The sequence below is a fragment of the Hyperoodon ampullatus genome (genome assembly GCF_949752795.1).
Source record: "Hyperoodon ampullatus genome assembly, chromosome: 1".
NCBI classification, from domain to species: Eukaryota; Metazoa; Chordata; class Mammalia; order Artiodactyla; family Ziphiidae; genus Hyperoodon; species Hyperoodon ampullatus.
Genome location: NC_136914.1, coordinates 161356046 through 161381749, shown reverse-complemented (window position 1 = coordinate 161381749; position 25704 = coordinate 161356046). Strand labels below are relative to the sequence as shown.

At 41.9% G+C, this 25704-nt stretch overlaps 1 protein-coding gene across 1 annotated transcript in view; it reads right to left on the bottom strand.

The window, feature by feature from the left end:
* Nucleotides 1-25704, bottom strand: part of EVC2 (EvC ciliary complex subunit 2) — a gene marked incomplete at both ends in the record, with an annotated part of 138142 nt that overhangs the window by 83622 nt on the left and 28816 nt on the right. The window contains 2 exons of the mRNA XM_079696542.1: nucleotides 9851-9990; nucleotides 12704-12838. Coding sequence (XP_079552668.1) covers nucleotides 9851-9990; nucleotides 12704-12838 — 275 coding nt within the window. The remainder of the gene's footprint in view (nucleotides 1-9850; nucleotides 9991-12703; nucleotides 12839-25704) is intronic.

Below are 25704 nucleotides of genomic sequence, written 5' to 3'. Positions count from 1 at the left end.
CTTCTCCCTACCTGCTCCAGGTTGGCACACACAGTTTTGAGCGCAATATCCCACTGTGGCCCCCTTTGCCTGGCAAAGAAATAAAGTTATTCTTTTCTACTTCACCCAAAACTCTGTCTCCAAGACTTAATTTGGTGTCAGGGTACAAAAACTGGATTTGGCTTCATTAATTACTCAGGTCAGAAGGTGACAGAGTCTGATCTACTTGCAAAATGAAATATCTAAGTGCTGATCACACAAACCAAATCATTTCACTCTACTCATTTTCAAGTTTTGGAAGAAAACAGACTTTTAGTTACGAAATACATTGATAATCACCTGCTCGTACCACTTAATATAATTAGAGATACTTACAAATCTCTGCCAGTAACCAGCACCCTTCTCCCCACTGCCTGTCCTCCCTCCGCTCTCTCAGACAGTGTGGAGAATTTTAATTTGTCACCCTTGGCATTCTGATGAGGGAATTAAGCTAAAATGAAGGCTCACAACTGAATGGCTGCACAACCCTGACACCCAGCAATGGAGTAACAGGCCCAATTCCCAGCTAGGTGCCAGGTCAGCCCAGCACTCACGAAGCTGATGGCCTGGCCCTACACCGAGGCACTCACTCAGCTGGGAAGGAGCTGCCTTTCAAGCAGGAGGAAAGCCCCTCTCTGCTTAGAATACCCTCAGCCCACAAAGTGCTGTGAGTCAGACACAACAGAGTTCTCCTCTCGGGCCAATAAGTGGTCCCTCTAAAGACGAGGAGGCCACACTCTCTGTTTCTGATTCTATCTTGGGTCCATGTCTATTCACCATCAGGTTCCATGGAGACAGGATCACACACATGCTCAATTTTGCCTCTGAGCTTGTAACAGAGCAGGACCCTATGGGGCCTTCCTGGGACAGACCCCTCCCCCATATCCTCTGCTGTAGCTCCTCTCTGAAGGACCTAGATAACAGTATTGGATGCACATTTCTTGAGCTGTTTTACAGATGCTAAAACCCCTACCAAATGGAAGAAATAAACGACTTGAGCATGTAGCCCCCCGGACCTACTGGTGCCTGAGGATTGATAATGTTAACTCTTGTGACTCCGCCCTGTTACCTCACCATCAACCAATCAGAGAACTGTGCAGGAGACGATCACATATCCGGGGACACTCGTCCCTCACCTGGCCTTTAAAAATGCCTTGCTGATCGACTCAGTGCTCTGTGGTGACATAAGGGGGAAGGAAATCTAAATAAGAGTGGATATATGTATATGTATAACTGATTCACACTGCTGTACAGCAGGAACTAATACAACATTGTGAAGCAACTATACTCCAATAAAAATTTTTTAGAAATGCCTTGCTGAAAACTACTATATAGAGAATAGATGAACAACAAGGTCCTACTGTATAGCACAGGGAACTATATTCAGTATCTAGTGATAAACCATAATGAAAAAGAATATGGAAAAGAATGTATATATGTATAACTGAACCACTCTGATGTACAGTAGAAATTAACTCAACATTGTAAATCAACTATACTTCAATAAAATAAAATTTAAAAAATTCTTTGATGAAACCTACCTGGGAGTTTGGGGTTTTAAGCACTAGCTGCCCTGAACGCCTTGCATGGTGCCCTGAACTCCTTGCATGGTGCCCTGCAATCCAGCTGTACTTTCCTTCACCACAAGCAGGTGTCAGTAGATTGGCTTTACTGCCAACAGGTGAGTGGACCCCAGTTTGGTTCAGTAACAAGCTCTTCCATTTCGGTTCTATCTGCAATGTTCTTGAGAAAGACTCAAGAAAGTGCTGATCATCTTGAACACTTCTCTTCAGCACCTGCTAATCTCCCTTTAACTTAGATCCAGGCTTAGAGGCAACATCGCAGTGAAAACTCTACCGTCATGTATCTTTCATATCAGTACACTTCACAGTATCCCAGGGCAGTAGGTTATGTTTTCCCCAGATGAGAGATGGGGAAACTGAGGCTCAGGGAATATTTGTAAAGTATCATGTGCTCAATATTAAATTCTGAGAAAGCTCAAGACCTGTTCTGTCACTTATGAGATGTGTGATTATGGATAAACCTCTTTACTTAGCCATGCATCAGATTCTTCAACTATCAACTACTGAAAATAAGATGCCCTAAAGAGCATCAGTATGAGGACCAAATTAACAAGGCCTGGGAAAGAGACTACATTGTTATACACTACCCACATATGAGTTATTATACAAGAATATAAGGCATTATAACTTATCAGTATGGTAATGACTCAAAATTCATAGAAATTACTCCCCAGTGGAAAATGGGCAGATGAAGCTATGTCTCTTGACTCTAGACTCAGAAAAAGTTTGCTGTACATGGAATCCAGTTTGAAGAGTTCCCACATGGTCCCAGTATTAATAATCAGCAGTATAACAAGAAAGCAAAGAAAGAAAAAAAAAAGCTAATAAAACCAAATGAGAATCCAATCTCTTCAGGTAGTATATTTGGCATACATAGATCTTCCAAAGACCTCTGCCCCAGATTCAGCATCTAACTACTGTCCTGAAAGTGAAGTCCTCTCCTTCCTCCAATCTCCTGGACACTTCTGCAGCCTCTGGATCTACTGAGCAGCTGGAACTGTTGGGTGGTCCTCCCTCCCCCTCAAACACAAATACATGAATAAACTAACAAACAAAACCCAGAACCCTGGGGAGTCATCCAAAAATGTTCCCTCCCCTTCAATGTCCAAACTGCACCCGCCCTGTGCATACATACACAGTAAGGTAAAAACGAGTTACCCAGTTCTGTAGGTTCTTCTCACTTGACCCTCTCCTCCTCAAGTCTACCGTTCCCACCCGACATCACACCTCAATATCTCCCGCACAGTCTCCCTCACTCTCCCCTCTAAGCCATTTGCCATCTGCATTCAGAGTAGTCTTTTAAAACAAAATCTACCCATGTTAATAAACCATTGCCTGGGTCTCCGGTGCCTACTATGGAGCCCTGACATCCAGAGATCTCTGTGACCCAGCTCCTCTTCTCCATCCTAAGCCATCACTTAAGTAAGTAAACCAAGGTCACATGGGGATACAGTCCAGATTTAAACCTGACCTAACTCCAGGGACCATGGTCTTAACCAGTGCACTCAATGGTCCTATTGCTCTATGCTATTTTGAGCCTTGTCTGTTTCCACGCCAATCTCCCTCCTAGGCTGCCACTGATAACAGGGACTGTATCTGGTTCATTGCCGAGAGTACGGTTTACACAAAGAAGGGTTCTGTTTCTATTAACGGTGGTCTAGGTAATTTTGACAAACTATCCCACTGAAAACAGTTAGAAAAGTTGGACAAAAACAAAATCTGTTTGAAAGCATCTGAGAGCTAACAAGGCAGTGAATAAATATGAGGCTAAGATCTAGGGGAATAAGGAAGCTCAGAGATGGCAGTCTCATATTTGGGGCCACTGTGTTCCTAAGAGCATCTTGTGGTTCTAGAAGAGGCAGCCCAGGGGCTGAAAAGCTGAGCAGAATTTCTGATGATGAAAACTGGAGTCCAAAGACTGCTGAGGAGATGTCACCATGATAAAATCCTTTGGACTTTTGGTTAGTATTCATACCTTAGCAGTAAAGGACACCTGAAACAGATCAGCCCTTGGAGGAAATGAAGCCCAGCTTCGAACGAACTCAATTTCTGATTAGATTGAGGTAATCCATAATAAAACCCTTAGTTGCCTGGAGGAAGATAAGATCATCCTAGTCCTCAAACTGTCTTCTCCATTTTCATTTACAGTGTCTGGCACACAAACAAAACTACCTAGGCATACAAGGAGACAAGAAAATAGGATCGCAAACTAAGAGGAACAAGAGGTAATAGACACAGGACAGGGGTAAAGATAATGAAGTTTTCAGACAGAGACTTAATAATTATGCTTAATATGTTTCAGGAAATAAAAGATAAGACTGAGAATTTTAGCAACAACTGAAAAAAGGGAACATATAAAGAAGTCATCTGCCAATATCTGTGAAGTGAAAGAAGGAAAGGCCAAATTGATGAAACTTACTGAGTGACAGTCAGCCAGCAGACTGTGTCCATTGCCTGGCCAGGAGAAATTATGGTCAGTGCAGCACCCTGATTAAGGGCATGTACCCTGGAGCCACAGTGAGTGGGTTTGAAACCTACCTCTCTCATTTACTAGTGTGTGCCCTAGGGCAAGCTTTTTAACCTTAAGTCCTCACCTGTAAGATGGTACAAACATCAATGCCTGCTTCCTAGGGTTGTTGAGAGGATTATACATATTTGCAAAGTTCTTAGAACCATGTTTGGCTCTATGTTCTATTACTCATACATAGAACATTATAAGTATTTGTTAAATAAATAAAAAGAAATGGGTGTACTGGAGGACATCAGCATCATGGTGGAGTGAGACACTCTCTTTGTCTCCCCTTCAATCAGTAACCAGTAAAGCACCCACAATGCAACAAAGGTGCCTCTGCCTGACAGGATGCCAGAGAATTCCACACATTTGTACATCTAAAGGTGAGCAGACTGGAACACACAGAGGGGGCAGAACTGGGGGAACAGCAGGACTGGTGCCTGCAGTCCTGGCCCCCAAAGCCATGGCAGATGAACCCACAGCCCCAAAGATCCCAGTAGCAGCAGAGGGAAGCAGCACACAAGACTGACATCCTGGCCGCAGCAGCGCCCATGGCCATAGGTAAGTGGGCAGCAGTGGCAGTGGGGTCTGGGACCCTGTCCCTCCAGCTAGTGAGGCACCCATGACTCTGACCCCTCAACCCCCTAACCCCCAGCAGCAGAGCGCATGAACTGTGCAACACTGGGCAGAGGTGCCTGTGTGAATCCAGCTCCCCTCCACTACCCCTTGGGGTGGCAGCGCCTGCAACTCAAGGATTCCCAGATGTGGCAGAAAAGCCTTTCATCCTGGTGCCCAGGTAGCAATGCCAGTGACAGTGGCAACAGCAAGGCACCAACAAACCCGGAGACACAAGAAATGATAATGAAGATATGGAGCCACACCTCTGACAGAGGCAGTGGAGGATGAAAAGTGCCAACTCTCAGATATAACTAGAGGAAGCTCAGAATCAAGCACAAAGGTGTTTGCTACTTCAAATGCACTGGCAGAGGAACAACTCATCAAGCACCATGAAGAACCACAGTAACCGCACCACAAAAAGAAAATGACAATCTCCAGAAACCAAACTTAAAGTCACAGAATACTGGGATCTAACATATAAAGAATTCAAAATAGCTGTCATGAAGAAATTCAGTGAGCTATAAGAAAATTCAGAAAGGCAGTTCAATGCGCTGAGAGATAAAATTAATGAATAGAAGGAATGCTTTACCAAAGAAATTGAAACTCAAAAAAAGAATCAAACAGAAATTCTAGAGCTGAAGAACTCATAAACAAGGTAAATAATGCATTAGAAAGCTTTGGAAATAGAGCAGCCCATATGGAGGAGAGAATTAGTGAGCTCAAAAATAGAAATCTAGGAAGATACAAGTAGAAGAGGAAAGAGAAATAAGATGTTAAAAAACAGGGAGATTCGGGCTTCCCTGGTGGCGCAGTGGTTGAGAGTCCGCCTGCCGATGCAGGGGACATGGGTTCGTGCCCCGGTCCAGGAAGATCCCACATGCCACGGAGCAGCTGGGCCCGTGAGCCATGGCCGCTGAGCCTGTGCGTCTGGAGCCTGTGCTCCGCAACGGGAGAGGCCACAACAGTGAGAGGCCCGCGTAATGCAAAAACAAACAAACAAACAAAAAACAGGGAAATTCTATGAGAGCTATTCAGCTCATTTAGGAAGGGTAACATTAAGGTAATGAGTATCCCAGTGAGAGAGGGAGAAAAGAACAGAGAGTTTATTTAAAGAAATGATAAGTGAGAATTCACAAAGCTGGGAAAGGAACTGGATATACAAGTCTATGAAGCTAAGAGAACACCTAATTACCTCAAGGCAAAAAGACCCTCTCCAAGACACACTATACTAAAATTGTCAAAAGTCAATGACAAGGAAAGAATTTTAAACGCAGCCAGAGAAAAAGCTTCCTACAAAGGAATCACCATTAGGCTACCACCAGATTTCTCCACAGAAGCTTTATAGGCCAGGAGGGAGCAGAATGACATTCTCAGAATACTGAAAGATGAAAACTGTCACCCAATAATATTCTATCCAGCAAAGTTATCATTCAGATATGAAGGAGAAATAAACGTTTTCCCAGACAACAACAGCTGAGGGAGTTCATCACCACTAGACCTGTCTTACAAGAAATGTGGAAAGGAGCCCTTTGATCAGAAACAAAAAGGCAAAGTACCCAAAAGTTTGAGTAAGGTGATAAACAGAATCAGAAAATTGTTACTCTTTCCCAGAATAGGTTTTAAAATATTTTATCATAGCATAAAGGAGGGGAAGGAGGGGAAAAAAGCAGAAAAAATAATGATAACTACTTCAGTTTGGTAAATCACAACATAAAAATGGATAATTTGAGAAAACAAAAACATAAAAGGGGAAGAGGAAAAAGATGGAACCCATAGAGTTGAATGAAGATAAGATGCTATCAGCATAAAAAGGACTATTTTATCTATGAAAAGTTTTACATAAACCACAAAACATAAATCTAGGGCAGAGACACGAAACATAAAAAGAGGCAACTGAGAAAAACATCAGAGAAAACCACCAAATCAAAATGGCAGACAGAAACACAGGGGGAAAGAAAACAGTGGAGAGACAGAGCAACCAGAAAAAGAAGATAAAATGGCAGTACTAAGTTCTCATCTATCAATAATAACCTTAAATGTAAATGGACTGAATTCACCCATCAAAAGACATGGAGTGGCTGGATGGATTAAAAAACAAGACCCAACTACATGCTACCTCCAGGAGACCCATCTCAGCTCTAAAGACAAACACATGTTCAAAGTGAAGGGATGGAAGATGATACTTCAAGCAAATGACAGCCAAAAAAGGGGGTGTAGCCATACTCATTTCAGACAAAATAGACTTCAAGCCCAAAAGGTAACAAGAGACAAAAATGAACAGTATATAATGATAAAGGGGAAAATTCACTAAGAAGACATAACAGTTATTAATGTATATGCACCTAACATAGGAGCACCAAAATATATAAAACAATTATTAACAGACCTAAAGGGAGAAATTTTTTCACACAGTATTGGAAGTCCTAGCCAGAATAATTAGGGAAGAAAAAAACTAAAGTTATCCAAATTGGAAAGAAAGAAGTAAAGCTGTCACTATTTGCAGATGACCTAATTTTATACATAGAAAACCCTAAAGACTCCACCAAAAAACTAAAAGAAATAATAAACAAACACATAAAATTGCAGGGTACAAAATCAACATACAAAACTCTGTTGCATTTCTATATGCTAACAATGAGCTACCAGAAAGAGAAATTAAGAAAAAAAATCCCATTTACAATCACAGCAAAAAATATAAAATAACTAAGAATAAATTTAACCAAAGAAGTGAAAATATGTACACTGAAAATTATAAAACACTGTTGAAAGAAATTGAAGGAGGCACAAATAAATGGAAAGATATTCCATGCTAGTGGATTGGAAGAATGACATTGTTAAAGCATCCATATTACCTAAAGTAATCTACAGATTCAATGCAATCTCTATCAAAATCTCAAGGACATTTTTCACAGAAATAGAACAAAAATTCTAAATTTATGTGGAACCACAAAAGACCCTGAATAGCCAAAGCAATCCTGAGAAAAAAGAACAAAGCTGGAGGTATCACACTCCCTGATTTCAAAGTATATTACAAAGCCATAGTAATCAAAACGGTGTGGTACTGGCACAAAAACAGATACATAGATCAATGGAACAGAATTGAGAGCCCAGAAATAAACCTATGCATATATGGACAATTAATTTACAACAAAGGAGCAAAGAACATATAATGGATAAAGGACAGTCTTTTCAATAAATGGTGTTGGGAAAGCTGGACAACCATATGCAAAAAAAAAAAAAGAAACTAGATCACTATCTCATATCATACACCAAAGTCAATTCAAAATAGATTGAAGACTTAAATGTAAAACCTGAAACCATAAAACTCCTAGAAGAAAACATAGGTGGTATGCTCTTCGTCATGGGTCTTAACAATATATTTCCAGATATGTCTCCTCAGGCAAAGGAATCAAAAGCAAAAATAAACAAATGGGACTAAATCAAAATAAAAAGATTCTGCACAGCAAAGGAAACGAAACTATCAGCAAAACCGAAAGACAACCTACCGAATGGGAGAAGATATTTGTAAACAATATATCTGATAAGTAGTAATATTCAAAATATATAAAGAACAGATACAACTCAACAACAAAACAACCCAATTGAAGAATGGGTGGAGCTGAATAGACATTTTTTCAAAGAAGACATACAGATGGCCAACAGGCACATGAAAACAGTAGCATGAATTATTAGGGAAATGCAAATTAAAACCACAATGAGATATCACCTCACACCTGTTGGAATGACTATTATCAAAAAGGCAAGAAATAACAAGTGTTGGTGGGAATGTAAATTGGTGCAGCCATTATGGAAAACAGTATTGAGGTTCCTCAAAAAAAAATAAGAACAGAACCATTATATAATCCAGCTATCCCACTTCGGGTTATTTATCCAAAGAATATGAAAACATTAATTTGAAAAAATACATTCACTCCTATGCTCACTGCATCACTGCAATTGCCAAAATATGGAAGCAACCTAAGTCGCCATTAACAGATGAATGGATAAAGATGTGATATGTGCATGGAATATTACTCAGCCATAAAAAGATGAAATCTTGCCATTTGCAACAACATAGATGGACCTTGAGGGTATTATGTAAGTGAAATAAGTCAGGTGGAGAAAGAAAATATCATATGATTTCAGTCATGTGGAATATAGAAAATAAACAAAAACACAAAATAAATGAACAAAATCAAACACGTTTATACAGAGATCAGAATAGTGGTTACCACAGAGGAATGGTGGGGGAGGGCAAAATGGATAAAGGGGATCAACTGTGTGGTGATGGATGAAGACTAAATTTTTGGTGGTGAACATACTGCAGGGTATACAGAAGTAGAAATAATTAATGTTGTACACGTGAAATATATAATGTTATAAACCAATATTACCTCAATAAGTAACAAAATAAAATAAAGATACTCAGGTCCTGTCCTTAAAAGTAAATTATAGACAGATAAATAGACAAAAATTTAAAATAAAATAAAAAATAAAAAGAACAGAATTCAGTTTAGCCAACAATCATATCACCTGGTCTGGCCTCTCTCTCAAGGTGTTACTTCCTCTCCTTCAATACACTACTCAATACTCCAATCCACACATCAATCATACTGAGCTCCTTACACTTCACGAAATGTACATATTTTGTTCACTTCCTATCTTGGCATCTGTCCTGTCTTTCCTCTGCCTGAAAAGCCTCTCCTCCCTTCATCTACTTGAAAAACTTCTGCCTGTGCTTCAAGAATTAGTTAAAATATCTCTTCCTCTGGGAACCATCTCCATGACCCGCTCAGAGGTAATTACTTTTTCTTCTGGGCTCAGCTAGCCCCCATCTTAGCATGGTACTCATCAAACTTTTATGGTCACTTCTGTTTCTATGTTTGTCTTCCCACTAGGTCAGACTGCCTCACAGCTCAACCTATGTCTTATCTCTTTTCTCAAATACCAAGCATAGTGTTCAGGGCATGGCAGTTATTCGATTATGACTACTGAATGACAAATTAATGATTAATAGGATGAATTAATGAATGAAATACACTCAGTGTTTGCTCTCATGCTGCTATAGGTAAAACATTCATCACATCCATGGAAGTATAATGTGACTTAGAATTCTTACTCTTCTAAGGCTTGAAGCATGCTCCCGGGGTCCTCTGAAGACAGAATGTCTATCATTTGGTCATTTAGAGCGAGATCTTCATTCATACCATCAGCTGAGGTGAACTGGGAGCGCTCCAGCTTGCTCTCATGATGCTGAACCTTCAGGAGAATTTCAGAAACCACAATTGAGTAGGCCTTCTTGTGAATGTCACAAGCTGGAAAAGTCATGAGGGAAGGTGGGGATCTGCAGTCAGAGAACCTAGCTGGCCCCACCACTTGTGAGCTGGTAAGACTCAGGCAAGACACTGCACTTCCTTGAGCCTCATTTTCTCATCAAAGAAGTGGGATAATAATTCTGGTAGACCTGCACAGGCTTGTTGTGTGGATAAAGCAGAGCAATGGATGGAAAGACCTTTATAACTATAAAGATGTAATAAAAATATTTCACCATCATCATCACCACCACCATCACCACCATAATCCCCATCCCCATCCCCACGATCATCATCATCATCACCACCACCATCATCATCATCACCATTATCACCAACATCATCACCATCACCATCATCATCACCACCATCATCATCATCCCCATCATCATGATCATCATGCAGAGGAAAATTACAGTTGGCAGATGGACTTCAACATCATGGATCTGGCTGGTTTCTAATCAGACTATAGAGTTGTCACATGGAAGTGACATCAGAGATAATTAAGCTCAACCCTCCGATTGGGTAGATGATATATCTGTTTTGCTCACTATCATCATTATTTCTACAGAAATGCATGATAATTATAACTAACATTTAAGAATTCCTGTCCCTGTGCCTTGTATATGTCATACCATGAAACCATCACACAAAGTCAGTGTTGATGCCCCCAGTTTACGTATAAGGAACTGCAACTCAGAGAGACGAAATGACATTATCTGAGTTCACATAGCTCACAAAGAGCCTGCTTGGTTTTTGACCCAAAGTCTATCTAACTCTAAAGGCTGCCTTCTGTTTACAGCATGTTGTCTCCTTGGTCACTACCACAATGGAAAAAAATTTTTTTAATGTGAAGAGAGTTCCTTTTGTGACGCCAGAAAAAAAAAAATTCTATAAGAGGCTTCAGACCTTAAATCAAATTCACACTTTGCTTTCCTCCCACGGTTGTAACAATCAGCCTTTAATCTCCAAGAAATGAATCCTGCTCCTTCATCGAAGCAGCAGGGTGAGTTCTGTTCTTCTGTGATTGATAACAGCTTTGGGAGAGTAAGTAGAATGTCGTATTAGATGGGCCATTTTTCTTTTCCTCACTTCTGCCTGCCAAGGAGACTGTGGGCTGACCTCACTTTGAAATAACCACTCTCTTCTCCAGGAAGCAGAAACAAAATGAACAATGGGACAGGACTGCCAGCCTCCAGAGAGGGCGGCAGGGTGGTCCTCGGAAGCCAGGTCCAGCCTACACTCGGCCACGTGAAGCAGGCTGTTTAGCTTCACGGGCCTCAGTTTCCTCACTGTACGGTGAGGGAGAAAGATGATAGATGTTCCTTTCAAGTTGCTGGACCTAGCAGCTGCAGCCTCCATGGCCCTGAAGGAACAAACAACCTACCGGGGTGCTCAGTCCCAGCAGTGCCTTCTCACCCTAGGACTGTGCCCTGCTTTCCTTCCTCTGTCTGCCCATCCTCTGGCTGGGGGCTCATTCATTCCTTCACACGTTTACTGAGTGCCTTCTAAGCGCCAGGCTCTGTACCAGGCAATGGGGAGTATAGCAGCCAGCATCCATGCTTCATCCATGTCCCCTCGCCCTTGCTGTTCAGTGCCTTTTAGCCCAAGATCCACCAGCCAACACCTATGCTGCTTCCTCCCCTGAAGGCTCCTGCTGGCCTTCAGAGCACATGCCAGGGAAATAACGTTACCCTTTGTCCTGGCCCCCTCACTCCCTTGTCCTCAACCAATGACCAATGGGATTTGATGGCTAAATACCCCGGCTCCTTCTCCCCTCAGGCTTTATCCCGGCTGGGATAAAGCCCCAGGTGCCCACAGTGGTAGCTTGACGGACTGCCTTCCCTTCCCGCCTCACTTCCCCACCCCCTACCATTACTTCCTGGGATCACTTCCCATATAAACTGTTTGCATTTGGATCCTAGTCTCAGGATGTGCTTCTGTGGGAACCCAGGCCAAGACAGGAAAACAGAGATTGAGGAGTTCACAGGTGGGGATAAATGCTGGGTGGGGTCCAAAAGCTAGTGCAGGAACCCAGACAGAGAGTCCCCAACTTAGCCAGGAAATGGCCAGTGATGACTTCCAAGGAGAGGCAAGGCCCGAGGTGAGTCTTAAAGGGTGCGTCAGAGTTCTGCTCACTGAAGAGCGGAGAGAGGATTATAAAAGCATCCAGGTGAGTGTGGAGAGCTCAGCAGTCATTGGGTAGAGCCAGAAGTTGAGGTATGAAGCTGGACCACAGGGGACTTTCTTTATAAGCCATGCTAAGGAATCTGGGCTTCACCCTGAGGACAAAGTAAGTCTTCAAAGACTTTTCAGAGGGAAGTGTAGACCAGGACCTGAGTCAGGGTGTGGCATGAATGCACAGCTGGCCATACAGGTGGGCACTCAGTTATTCAGTCAGACTGCAGGGGTTCCCAATCCTGGTCGTTTGTTAGAATCATCCAGGGAGCTTTTAAAAACTACTAATGATGGGCATGCCTCTCGGGACAAAGCAGTCAGAGTCTGTGCAGGAGGGCCTTGGTATGAGCATGCCTCACGGTTCCCTGGGGGTCCTGACATCGATCCAGAGTTGAGACTGGCTGAACTGAAGGATAAACTTCAACCTCACATCTACCACCAACCAACTACCCTCCAGGAAGAGGATGCACATGGACTCCCACCTGATGTCTGGTAAGCATGCTTCCCTTCAAACACTGATATCGAACCATGAAGAAAAGCACGGCCCAGGTCAGCACCAGGGAGAGGATGAAGGCCACGAAGAACCCTGCTGCGTGGAGGCCGTGGTTTGGTAGAACCTATGGGGATAAGAGAGAGAGATTTGTTTGTGGCCACACTTTACATTTTTCGAGTCAAGTTACAACTGCGTTAAAGCAGAACAAGCACAGAGTTAGTGAAACCGACCTGGGTTTAGACCGAGCTCTGCCACCTATTAGCTGGTTGCCTTGAGACAATTGCTGGACCTCTCTGGGCCCAAGTTAAACGGGGCAAGCACTTCAAGGAGCTGAGCATGGAGGCTTGCACACAGTAGGACCAACCACCCCAAGCCTGGCACATCACAGGTGCTCAGGAATGTTAAATTCTCAAATCAAATATGTAACAAACCTAAGGCAGCACTAAGGATCTGTGGAATGTTTTGAGTCGGGCAGAATTTTGCAGAGGGCAGAGGAAGAATCCATGGTGCCCTCAACTCCCCTCAAAGCTGTCCGCTCCCTCCGCCCTGGAAACACGTCCCATGAGGGGTGCAGCCCACTCTGGACTTCAGGATCACTCTGGAGGATGTACGTGGCTGGGGAGGCATCACACAGCAGGAGGCAGGCCAGCTGCCAGGCAGTCCAGTAAATGACCAGCCAGGGGGAGCTCGAGAGTTCACGTGAGCTTCATTTAATGTGCCCAGTGTACTTCTCCCTCCTCAAAGGCTTCCTCCGGGCTTCAGTCAGCGACATCCTGGGACCAGTGTGAATCCACTGATGGGCCAGAAGTGGCTGGAACCAAATAACAACTGGAGAAGCAGTAAGTTCTAGACATCCCACATTCCTCCCCTCCCTCCACCATTTCTTTGGGATCTAGAACGTGATGCCAAAGACAGCAGCAGCTGCCATCTTCCTAAGCACTCAGCATGGGGCAGGCTTGGGGCTAAGGCTGTGCTCCTACGTCGCAGCTCACATCAGAATCACCTGCAGGGTCTGTGGAAACAAATTGCTGGGCCCCTCCCTTGGGGATTCTGAGTCACTAGACCTGGGGCAGGAACTGAGAAGAGGCATTTCTAGCAAGTTCCCAGGGGAAGCTCCTACCCTTTGAGAACCCTAAGGGTTTCACAAGAATTAACTTCTTGAATTCTCCCAAAGACACTTTGAGCAAAATAAAAACAGCCCTGGTTTCAAATCCTACAGGCCTGGGGCATCCCTGGTGGCGCAGTGGCTAGGAATCTGCCTGCCAATGCTGGGGACACGGGTTTGAGCCCTGGTCCAGGAAGATCCCACATGCCGTGGAGCAACTAAGCCCGTGCGCCACAACTACTGAGCCTGCACTCTAGAGCCCGCGAGCCACAACTACTGCGCCCATGTGCCACAATTACTCTAGCCAGCAGCCTAGAGCCCGTGCTTTGCAACAAGAGAGAAGCCACCGTAATGAGAAGCCCACACACCGCAACGAAGAGTAGCCTCCGCTCGCTGCAACTAGAGAAAGCCCACGTGCAGCAACGAAGATGCAACACAGCCAAAAAAAAAAAAAAAAAAAAAAATCCTATAGGCCTGAATTACAATGCCTCCTCTATCGAAACAGCTCTATACTTTGGGCAAGTGACTTGACCTCTGGAAACCTCAGTCCTCTCATCTGTAACATGGGGATAAAAATACCTCACAGCATGAAGATTAAACAAAATAATAATGCAGAGGAGTTTGGTGTAAAGTTTGGTTTATCTATTTAGTTGACAAATAGGTACTGGGTGTCCACTGTGTACCAGGCAGTATGCTAGAAGCTAATAAGACGCTGATGCTTTCTCCCCTTGTGTGATTACACTCTTCCTGGGCACACTGACTGGGGCTGACCCAGCCTACTTGCTTCTCACAGATAAGGGCCTGTAACAGCACAGAGAGTGAAGTTTGGGCTCTAGACTCAGACCACCGGGTGTGGGACCCATCTCTGCTACTTACTGGCCGTGTGGCATTGGGGCAAACCACTTCATCTTTGCCTTTGCTCTTCCCTTGTAAGACAGAGACAAGAGCCTTCCAAATGTTGTACTGAGGATTAAACATGAGACATGAACAAAGTCCAATGAAGTCACTAGAAGAGGGCCTAACCCATGGCACTCACTGACTAAATGTGAGTGATTCTGGCCCTGCCTTCCTTTGTGGGTTGGGTGACCCAAGGCAACTCCACTGGTACAGAAAGGGAGATGCTATGTGGTGACCGTTACCCAGTCATTTCTTCAGAACGTGACCTTGAAAACAGGCCTGGACTAAAAGAGACTAAGATTTTTATGATACTCTCATCCTTTGGTGAGACATTTGGCTCTCACCAAAGTGTCTATACTCAAAAATGAAAGGGAAAAAATGTCTGTGTCCATAACAAGGGGCTTTAAAATGTTCACCCCTTTAACCTAGTGATTTCATATCCAGGATTCACTCCTCAGGAGATAATTCAAAAATAGGCATAAAAGCTTATACACAGGTTGGTTTGATCCAGAAATATGCATGAAGATTTATTTATATATAAGGCCGTTTTTAAGAACATTATATAAAATAACACAAATGGGACGTATCCTAAATGCTCCACAACACAAAGAATGGTTAAATATTTTAAGCTTCTGTGAGTTATTCTATCCATAATGGCCAATCATGCAGTCATTTTACAAGTTTTGAGAAGCAGAATAATGCATGCCTGCTAGGGAAAAAAAGGTTTTTAACAGAAGCCAAGGGTTGAAAAAGAGAAGCAAATACCCTGTGTGTCCTTCTGCATCCTCTTCTACCTCCACTTCCCAGAGGCAACTATCGTAAATAGATACTGGTTTTAGTTTCTATGGTTTAGTGAACCAGAATGGTTAGTTAACTTAAATACTCTAAAAATTATGCATACATCTTTATTTCTTGATATGTCAACATTACACATTACTTATGAATTCCTGCTATGACAGATGTGGATTTTAGGTCACGAATTTTTACCCCCAAAATTTTGAAGGATTGTTACCTACAAATAACCCTCCCTACACTTTCTCCCAATTTCAATGGCTATATTCAGTTAGCTACCTTTGTCTAACTTTAAAAAAATGAAACAGTTTTTACGGCATTAAATTTAGAGAATATTTCTTGTGTTCTTACTAAGAAAGAAAGAAGAAACATGGTGAAACTAGTGCCCCATATTTGCTTCCACCTCTCCTTTCACCACTTCTGCCCTCCAGGATTTATTTTACACATATATGTATGTATGTATATTCTGCAACCACAATTAAGTCTTTGTGGTGGTTTATAAGTTAATTCTGAAAACTAAAAATAAAAACATTTTAAAGGCAATATCATTATTATGATTAGACATATGTATTCACTGCATAATAAAGTAATTGAATGTAATCCTGTATAACTAAATATAAGCCCCTAAAAGCCACATATTTTTAATGCAGTGCCCTTTCTTGCACTATCAATTTTCAAAATCATGCCATAGTTTTAGTTTGCTTCAACTTGGACCAATACTTGCTTGTGTAACTTTTTGTTTTTCCTGGGGTTTCTCACTGCTTTTCTTTTTTCTTCCTGGTATATACCCATTTCTTTAATGATATTAGCTGTTGCAGGGAGTCATCTTTTTTTTTTTTTTCTTGAAATCATCACTCCCAGAGGTCTTTGACATTCTGATCTACTCAGGACTGGCTACTTTCTAGGCTTGCTGCACTGCTGTCATTAGAGCTCTCTTTACTGCTTTCTTGTTTTTTGGATTCCATTCCTCCCTCTTTCTCGTATTTTTTTTCCAGTTTGATAGAGTATTTTCCATATTTATGTGTTCTCAAGTAAATTGGTTTAGAAAATATTTTTATTTCTCACGTGTTAAAATATTGTTACTTTGTGTTTGTTTGATTGTTACCTTGGCTGAGACTATCACTCAAGGTCCAAAATCTTTTTCCCTCAGAATACTGAAGGAGCCACTCCATTATCTTTTAGCATAAGTGTGCCTGATGACCTCTTAGAAGGATCTTGCTTTCTAGGAGCTTTAAGTTCTCAATGTTTAACCATTTAAAAGGAGATTTTGAATGATTTTTTTAAATGGAGTAAAATACACATTACATAACATTTACCATTTTAATCATTTTTAAGTGTACAGTTGTGTTAAGTACAACCACGCTGTACAGCCATCTCCACCATCCATCTCCAGAACTTTTTCATTTAGCAAAACTGAAACACTGTACCCATTAAACAACTCCCCATTCTCTCCTTCCCCAGCCCCTGGTGACCACCATTCTGTCTCTATGAATATGATTACTCTAGGGGCTTCATATTAGTAGAATCATACAGTATTTGTCTTTTTATGAGTGGCTTATTTCACTTAGCATAACACCCTCAAGCTTCATCTATGTTGTAGCATATGTCAGAATTTCCTTTCTTTTTAAGGCTAATATTCCATTGTATGAATACACCACATCTGTTTATCCACTCACCCACTGGTAGACACTTGGGTTGTTTCCATCTTTTAGCTCTTGTGAATAATGCTGCTATAAACATGGGTATACCAATCTTTTCAAGACCCTGCTTTCAATTCTTTTGGGGATATACCCAGGTGTGGAATTGCTGGGTCACATGATAATTCTATTTTTAATTTTTTAAGGAATGACCATACTGTCTTCCATAAAGGCTGCACATTTTTATTCCCATCAACAGTGCACAAGGGTTCCAATTATTCCACATTCTTGTCAACACTTGTTATTTTCTGTTTTTTTTTTCTTATAAAAACCACATTAACAAGCATGAGGTGATTTGCATTCCCCTAATGACTAGTGATGGTGAGCATATTTTCATGTGTTCACTGGCCATTTGTATATCTTCTTTGGAGAAATGTCTATTCAAGTTCCTTGCCAATTTTTTAATCTGGTTGTTTGGTCATTATTGTTATTGAGTTGTAGGACATTAGGGACTGAATGTTTGTGTGTATTCCCAAAATTCATACGTTGAAATTCTAACCGCCCTTGTGATGGTATTAGGAGATGGGGCCTTTGGGAGGTAAATGGTGTCCTTATAAAGGGACAAATGGACCAGAGCTCTTTCTGCTCTCTGCCAAAGGGGGATTCAATGAGAAGATGGCCATCTACAAACCAGGAAATGGGTTCTCACCAGATACCATATCTACTGGTGTATCTACTTTGACCTTGGACTTCCCAGCCTAAAGAACTGTGAGAAATAAATGTGGGTTGTATAAGCCATTCAGTCTATGACACTTTGTTATAGCAGCCCAGACTAAGACATAGGATTTCTTTATGTGGTATAGATATTAACCTCTTATCAGATAAATGATTTGCAAATATTTTCCCCCATCCTGTGAGCTGCCCTTCCCTCTGTTGATTGTGTCCTTTGGTGCACAGAAGTTGTTAATTTTGATGTAGTCCAATTTATCTGTTTTTTTTCTTTTGTTACCTGTGCTCTTGGGTCATAAGCAAGAAATCACTGCCAAATGCAATGTTATGAAGCTTTCCCACATGTTTGCTTCTAAGAGCTTTATAGTTTTAGGTCTTACATTTAAGTCTTTGATGCTCTATGAGTTAATTTTTGTACATGGTATAAGGTAGGGGTCCAACTTTATTTTGGACCCCAACTTTATTTTGGATATCCAGTTTCCCCAACATCATTTATTGAAATGACTATCCTTTCCCCATTGAATAGTCTTGGCACTCTTGTTGAAAATCATTTTATTATAGATGTGAGGGTTTTTTTTCCTGGCTCTCTTTTCTTTTCATTGGTCTGTATGTCTGTCTTCATGACATTACCACATTGCTTTGATTATTGCAGCTCTGTAATAAGTTTTGAAATCAGGAAGTGTGAGACTTCTAACTTTGTTCTTTTTCAAGATTGTCTTGGCTATTTGGGTTCCTTTAAGATTTCATATAAATGTTAGGATGGGTTTTCTTTCTATTTCTACAAAAAAATGCCATTGGAATTTTGACAGAGATTGCACTGCTTCTGTAGATCATAGCAATATGAAGTCTTCCAGTCTATGGACAAGGGATGATTTTCCACTTACTGGTCTTCTTTAATTTTCTCTCGGCAGTGTTTTGTAGCTTTCAGTGTACAAGTCTTTCACCTCTTGGTTAAGCTTATTCCTAAGTATTTTATTCTTTTTGATGCTACTGTAAATTAAATTGTTTTCTTAATTTCCTTTTTGGATTGTTCATTGTGTATGTATATAAAAGCAAGTGACTTTTGTGTGCTGAATTTTTAGTAATATAAAAAATGTCTATATCCTAGTATAACATTTTAAAAGAAGACACAAAGCTGTATATACATAAAAATTCCAATTACATTAAAATAAAAATAATATATATGCACCCATATACATATGGAACCTATGAAGAAAATATTCCAGAATTTTGTTGAGCATAATTACTTGATGAATTTCCTCTTTATGTTTCTGTGTTTTCTATAATGGGCATGTATTACTTGTACAATCAGGAGACAAAAAATGATAATAATCAGTTGTAAAGGTAAGTTTGGTAGACAAGGAGATGCACCACCCAGATCTCCCTTCAAGGACAGACTAGGTGTCCAGCTACAGGCAGTGTGGTCAGTAGACCTCCCACTTCATGTTCTAGATCAGCTGCAGAGAGCCACCTCACCTAGGTCATGCCAACATCTGGTAACAGAACAAGGCAGAGGCATAACGGCCAGCCATTTAGCCTGATGAGGGATGCTCAGACAGGTGACAACACTTGCCCCACAGCTCTCTGCCAGGTGAAGCTTTGTCAGCCTGGATCACACTTGACTTCTTTCTCTGCCCAAACCTGCTTCCTCCTCCTCCCCTTCACAGGTGATCTGATTGTGTTGGAGGAACCCCACGACCACCCCCAGGTTAGATGATTCACTAAGACTCATATATAATTACAAAGGACTCAGCATATAATCATTCTCAGAGCTATGATTACAGCAAAAGGATACAAAGAAAACTCAGCAAAAGGAAAAGGCATGTGGGGCAAAGTCCGGGGAAACCAGGAGCAAGCTTCTAAGGTCCTCTCCCAGCGAAGCTACAAAGGGCACGCTTAATTCCTCCAGCAATGAGCATAAATGCTGTCCACCAGTGAAGCTCATTTGAGACTCGGTACCCAAGGTTTTTATTCAGGACTAGTCACTTAGGCACCCTCTGCCTGGCATGTACCAAAATCCCAGACTCCAGATGGAAATGAGGTGTTCAACATAAAATATATTCTTTATAAAAACAGTTTAGGTGGGTGAGCCACCCATAGTTCAGTAAATGGTGAGAACTGTCCTGAAATCCAAGTTCCAGATGCCAACCAAGGGCTAACCTTGTAAGTAGGGCTTTCTAAAGATAGCAGTCTCAGGCCAGCTATGTCAACTTTTCTGCACACTGGTTACCATGCTATACCCCAATTCTGTCTTGGCATCTGCTTCCAGAGAAGCCAACCTGTGACAAGTTTAATTCAGAGTGGTTGCAGACCCCAATGTTCATTGCAGCACTATTTATAATAGTCAAGACATGGAAGCAACCTAAATATCCATTGACAAATGAATGGATGAAGAAGATGTGGTACATATATACAATGGAATATTACTCAGCCATAAAAAAGAATGAAATAATGCTATTTGAAGCTACATGGATGGACCTAGAGATTATCATACTAAGTGAATTAAACCAGACAGAAAGACAAATATCATAAGATATCACTTATATGTGGAATCTAAAAAAATGATATAAATGAGCTTATATACAAAACAGAAATAAACCCACAGACACAGAAAACAAACTCATGGTTACCAAAGGGGAAAGGTTGGGGGGAGGGATAAATTAAGAGTTTGGGATTAACATATATACACTACTATATGTAAAATAACCAACAAGATCCTACTGTATAGCACAGGGAACTATATTCAATATTTTTAAATAATTTACAAGGGAAAAGAATATGAAAAAGAATATATATATGTATAACTGAATCACTTTTCTGTACACCTGAAACTTATGCAACATTGTAAATCAACTATACTTCAGTAAAAAAGTGGCTGCAGATTATGGGAACATTTAATGCATTATATAGGAGCTGGAAGACAACTAACCCATTCCTCACTACTTCCTCACTATTCCTACTACTACATAGTGGTCACAATGCACACTGTAGTTAAGGTTAAAATTTTCTGACGGACCAACAAGGCCAAACTGACCTTCCAAACAGTCAAAGCCAAGTTAGGTTGGGAACAGGAGCTTTGGTCCAGACAATTCCTGGAACCTGAATCAAAGTGTGTTGCCACATATGACTCGCCTATGATGAATCAGCCTCTGTCCATAGAGGCTGTTATCAGAGGTGGTCAGGAAACCAATTCTGTTTCCAGACTCAAACATCCTGATTCTAAATCTTACATTTTCATTAGCACCAAATTGAAATGCAAGTTCTCCATTTGCACTGGAAATAGCCTTCTAAGCTCTGATTTGTGTACCTATCAGATAAGAAGAAAATCAATAAAATGGGTAACTATGAAAAGCAGTGCAAACAGGTTACATTAAAATACTGATGGAAAGGAGACAAAACATCTGTGTCTAAAGAGAACAAAAGGCTATAGATCAGCGATTTGTTTTCATAGTTTGCTACTGACAGAAGGCAAACACTTTTAATTTTACAGCTTTAGGGAGAAGAATGGAGAGGTAAGGGAATGAATGACATTTGATCACCTACAATATGCCACTCTCTGGGCTAGATGCATGTAGGGGGTTGAACTGTGTCCTCCAGAAAGCTATGCTGAAATCTTAACCCTCAGTATCTATGCATGTGACCTCATTTGGAAATGAGGTCTTTGCAGACATAGTCAAGTTAAGATGAGGTCATACTGGATTAGGGTGGGTCCTAAATCCAGTGACTGTATCCTTATAAGGAGAGGGAGATTTGGAGACAGACACACACAGAGAAAAGACTACGTGACCATGGAGGCAGAGATTGGAGTGATGTAGCTACAACCAAGGAAGCATTTCCAGGAGCCACTTGAAGCTGGGAAGAAGCAAGGAAGGATTCTTCCCTAGAGTCTTCAAAGGGAGCATGACCCTGCCAACACCTTGATTTCAGTCTTCGAGCCTCCAAAACGGTGAGAGAATAAATTCCTGTTGTTCTAAGCTTTGTGATAATTTGTTGTGGCAGCCCTAGGAAACTGAAAAAGTGTGGTATTGCTTTATCTCATTCAATCTTCAGCAATCCTGCAGGGGATGTATTATTCCCATTCCACTGTTAGATAAATGAAGATGCAAAGAGATCAGGTAGTTAATCAAAGTCCATAGTTAAAAGAGGGACAGAGCTAGCTCTGCTTAATTCCAAAGTCTGTGTTCTCCCCGGTACATTACACCACTTGCCGTCCAGGGGGCTGTGTGATTTTCTAAACACATTTTTAGTCTCAACCTCCCACACCTTGGTAGAAGTTACTTGTCTGATGGATGAGAACCAGAAACAGATATTGGGACAGAATTACAGGCAGGCAGCAACCATGTACTAAAAAAAGCAGGAACAAAACTAACTCATTCTCTCAAAGTCTCCCTCCCTTCCTCCCTTTCCTGCTTTAGGAAGTAGAACAGCCGGGAAAGCCACCTCACTCCTCTTCCCACCTCCACCTTCTCTGAATCTCCACCTTGAGATCTTGCAATTCCTACTTTCCAATACCAGGTGATAAGCAAACCGAGGTAAAAACTACCTACTTGGGGCAAGCCCACTCACAAGTCCCACTTTCTTCTTTTCAACCTTCTTCATTTACCTCTGTTACTAACTTAAGCTAGGTCCTGATCCCCTGACCTGTCCACAACGCCTCTACTCTTCAACTTCCCTCCTCCATATAAATGGCCAAAGAAGACTGAATCTCAAGATTTAGCTTTATGGAAAGGAAAATCCCCATAATCACTCATATCACCATCATCGTCATCACCATCATCATCATCACCATCAACATCACCATCACCACCATCACCATCATCATCACCATCATTGTCCTTACCATAATATCACCATCATCACCATCAATACCATCATTATCACCATCATCACCACCATCATTAGAGCTAATATGTATTGAGCAGATACTGAGTGCCAAGGATGGTTCCAAGTGCTTTACATGCTTTATCCATTCACTCCCCATGGCAATAGTATAAAGTGGGCACTATTTTAATCCATATTTTACAGATTACAATGCCAAAGTATAAATAAGTTAAATAAATAGCCCAAGGTCACAGAGCTAACAAGTAACAGACCCAGGATTCACACCCCACGGTCTAGGCAGTAGTCTTCAGACCAGCAGCTGCCTCTCCAGAGCTCAGGCTCCAGCCTGGCCTTTTACCAGGAGCCCTGCATTGAGTCATCAGGGGCTTGTGCCGCTGTGAACATTTTGATTCCCTCTCTGAGTATACAGCTCACCCTTTTGGGGTAAGTGACTAGCAGGGCAGAATTTTAGAATTCCAGAGTCTCTGGCCAAAAGCCTTCCCTTCAAAACTATGCTTAACTATCAACACCTTTATTGACCTTTCATCAGAGGCCAAGTAATTCCTTTTTAATCTTTAGAACAATGCTTTAAATACAGAATTCACACTTCATGAGTACAAAAACCAAGCTTTGCTATAATTCCATTTACCTGAAAATTTCTATTAAGTAGCTACATCACAATTACTGCCAGGTTTGACTCAATGTTTAGATGTGGTGGTAACCTTTCTTGACAAGGAAAGACAAGGAGGAAAGAGACCCAGGCCCTGCTCCGAGGAGCTCAGCATCCTATAGAGGAATGGCCAGGCACGTAGGCTGGGGCGACATGTGTGACTAGGGCAAGGAGAGAAGAGGGGCAGCCCCTAACCCAGCTCAAAGGACAAAGAAGACCTTCCAAGAGGTGACCCGTGGGGAGAGAACAATGAGCCAGGCCAGGAGGGGGGTGAGCCAGGCAGAGGGAACAATATGGGCAGGACTTGCAGATGGCAAGAGACACAGCCCAGGTCCCAGAGGGCCTTCAAGAGAAGGCTAGGGATTTGCAACATCATTCTACAGGCTTAGGGGGCTCCCTGCAGGGTTTTAAGCCAGGAAGTAACATGGTCATATCAGTATTTTAGAAAGAGAAATCCATATGCTGTGTGACTTCAGCCTGGAGGAGGGTGAACCCGGATGACACAGCCAATGGAGAAATGATGAGGACCAGAAACAACGCTATGGGAAGCAGCAGAACATACTCGTAAAGACCATGGACTTGGGCGGGCTCAACTCTCAGATCCTCCCCTACCACACTGTGGGACCCTGAGCCTTTCCCTCCCTAAGCTGCAGTTTCCCCATCTGTAAAATGAGGGCAAAAACCTTGCAGACAAATTCCACTGATAATCATTGTAAGTACAGAATTTCAAAGAGCCTATCTACCTTAAACTTCATTATCTAAGAATAAAGAAAAAGAGGTGGCTCAGTGATCCCAGCTGTCTTACCCCCAGAGCCCACACTAACTTTCCTTCTTGTCTCTGGAAAAGAATCCGTTATTACCACCACTTTAATCACATATTGGCTGGTAGCAGATTCCTTTGACGAGTTCCACCACTGCATTTATGAAGAGCAATGCCAGACAAAAAAAGATTTTCAAAAGAAATGCTTTAAATGCTTAAAATCCAATACCAAGTTACAAGAGCATGAGGAAAAATTGTTTACACAATTTGACTTCAATTATGTAATAAATATATTTATAGACTTGCAGAAGGCAAGAAACTACCATGCTAGCAATGGTTATCTCTGGTGGTGGGGATATGAAGAAATGTTATCTTATTCTTCTAACTTTCTCCTTGTGTGTGTGTGTGTGTGTGTGTGTGTGTGTGTGTGTGTGTGTGTGTGGAGGGGTTGTTTGTTTAAAGTGTCCATAATAGACATATATTAAATCCCACCCCCTCCCCAAACCAGGAAAAGTTTAAAGGGGAGAGCATACAGAATGATTTCTCTGAAAGACATTTTAGGAGTAACTTAGTTGAAATCCTTCAACTGCTTGAAGAAGCAGAGGAGTCAGTGACTTGCTGACCCTTGTCCCACAGCCCCTGAGGGGCAGCTCTGAGGGCAGAGACCCTGATAACTCTGGCAAGAGCAAGAGCTTGAAGGTAACCATAAACAGAGACAATCACACTCACTAATAGAGGTCTGTAAGTTACAATCCAGTGAATAAGGCTTGGACTACAGAACAAACTGCACAGCATGATTCCATTCCTCAATGTTGTCTCAAGCTTCAGGACCTTGGCCAGTTCCCAAAGCCTCTCAGGACCTGAGTTTTTTCACTCTTAAATGAGGAAGTAAAACTAGATAATCTTTAAAGTTTCCCCCTGGGCAAAACTTCTATTCTGATGTCAACAAAAATGTATTAAGTGCCAACCAGGGGAATAATCTCAATGTCACAGAGTGACAAGGTTTATCAGATGTCCCAATGCCACTAGATCCCAGCAAGGGGTGCCACCAGCCTGCTTGGGGGATGTGAAGGAATCATGGAGGTGGAGAAAGTTGGTCAGGGTCCTGCAGGATGTTTACGAGCTGCCAGAGGACAGGAAGGAAAAGATCAGCATGTGTAAAACCGGAGTGATGTGGAAAACACAGGAACCCCACGGCACAGGGAGATAGCAGAGGTCACCTTTCCTGATGGAGCCTGAATCCTAACTTAAGGGAATTGGGCTTTATCCAGCAGGCAATGGGGAGCCCCTCCAGAATAGAAAGTGAGCAGGCTGGTGTTTCAGGATGATGGGCTGGAGGGGAGCAGGACTGAACAGGCAGAAGGCTGGTAAGTCATCCAAAGAAGAAGAGACCCAGAGAAGGCAGACGTGATGATATGCGACTGCATGCTTCCAGCCCTCTGAGTTAAACCCAAAGCCACATGATTTTGCCAGTGGAGTTACACGTTCCCTCCACTGTGCTCAAGGGCACACATTGTAAATCTCTGTGTTTGAGAAATTCTCATATCGTACATAGCTATCTACTGAGGCATTCTTTATC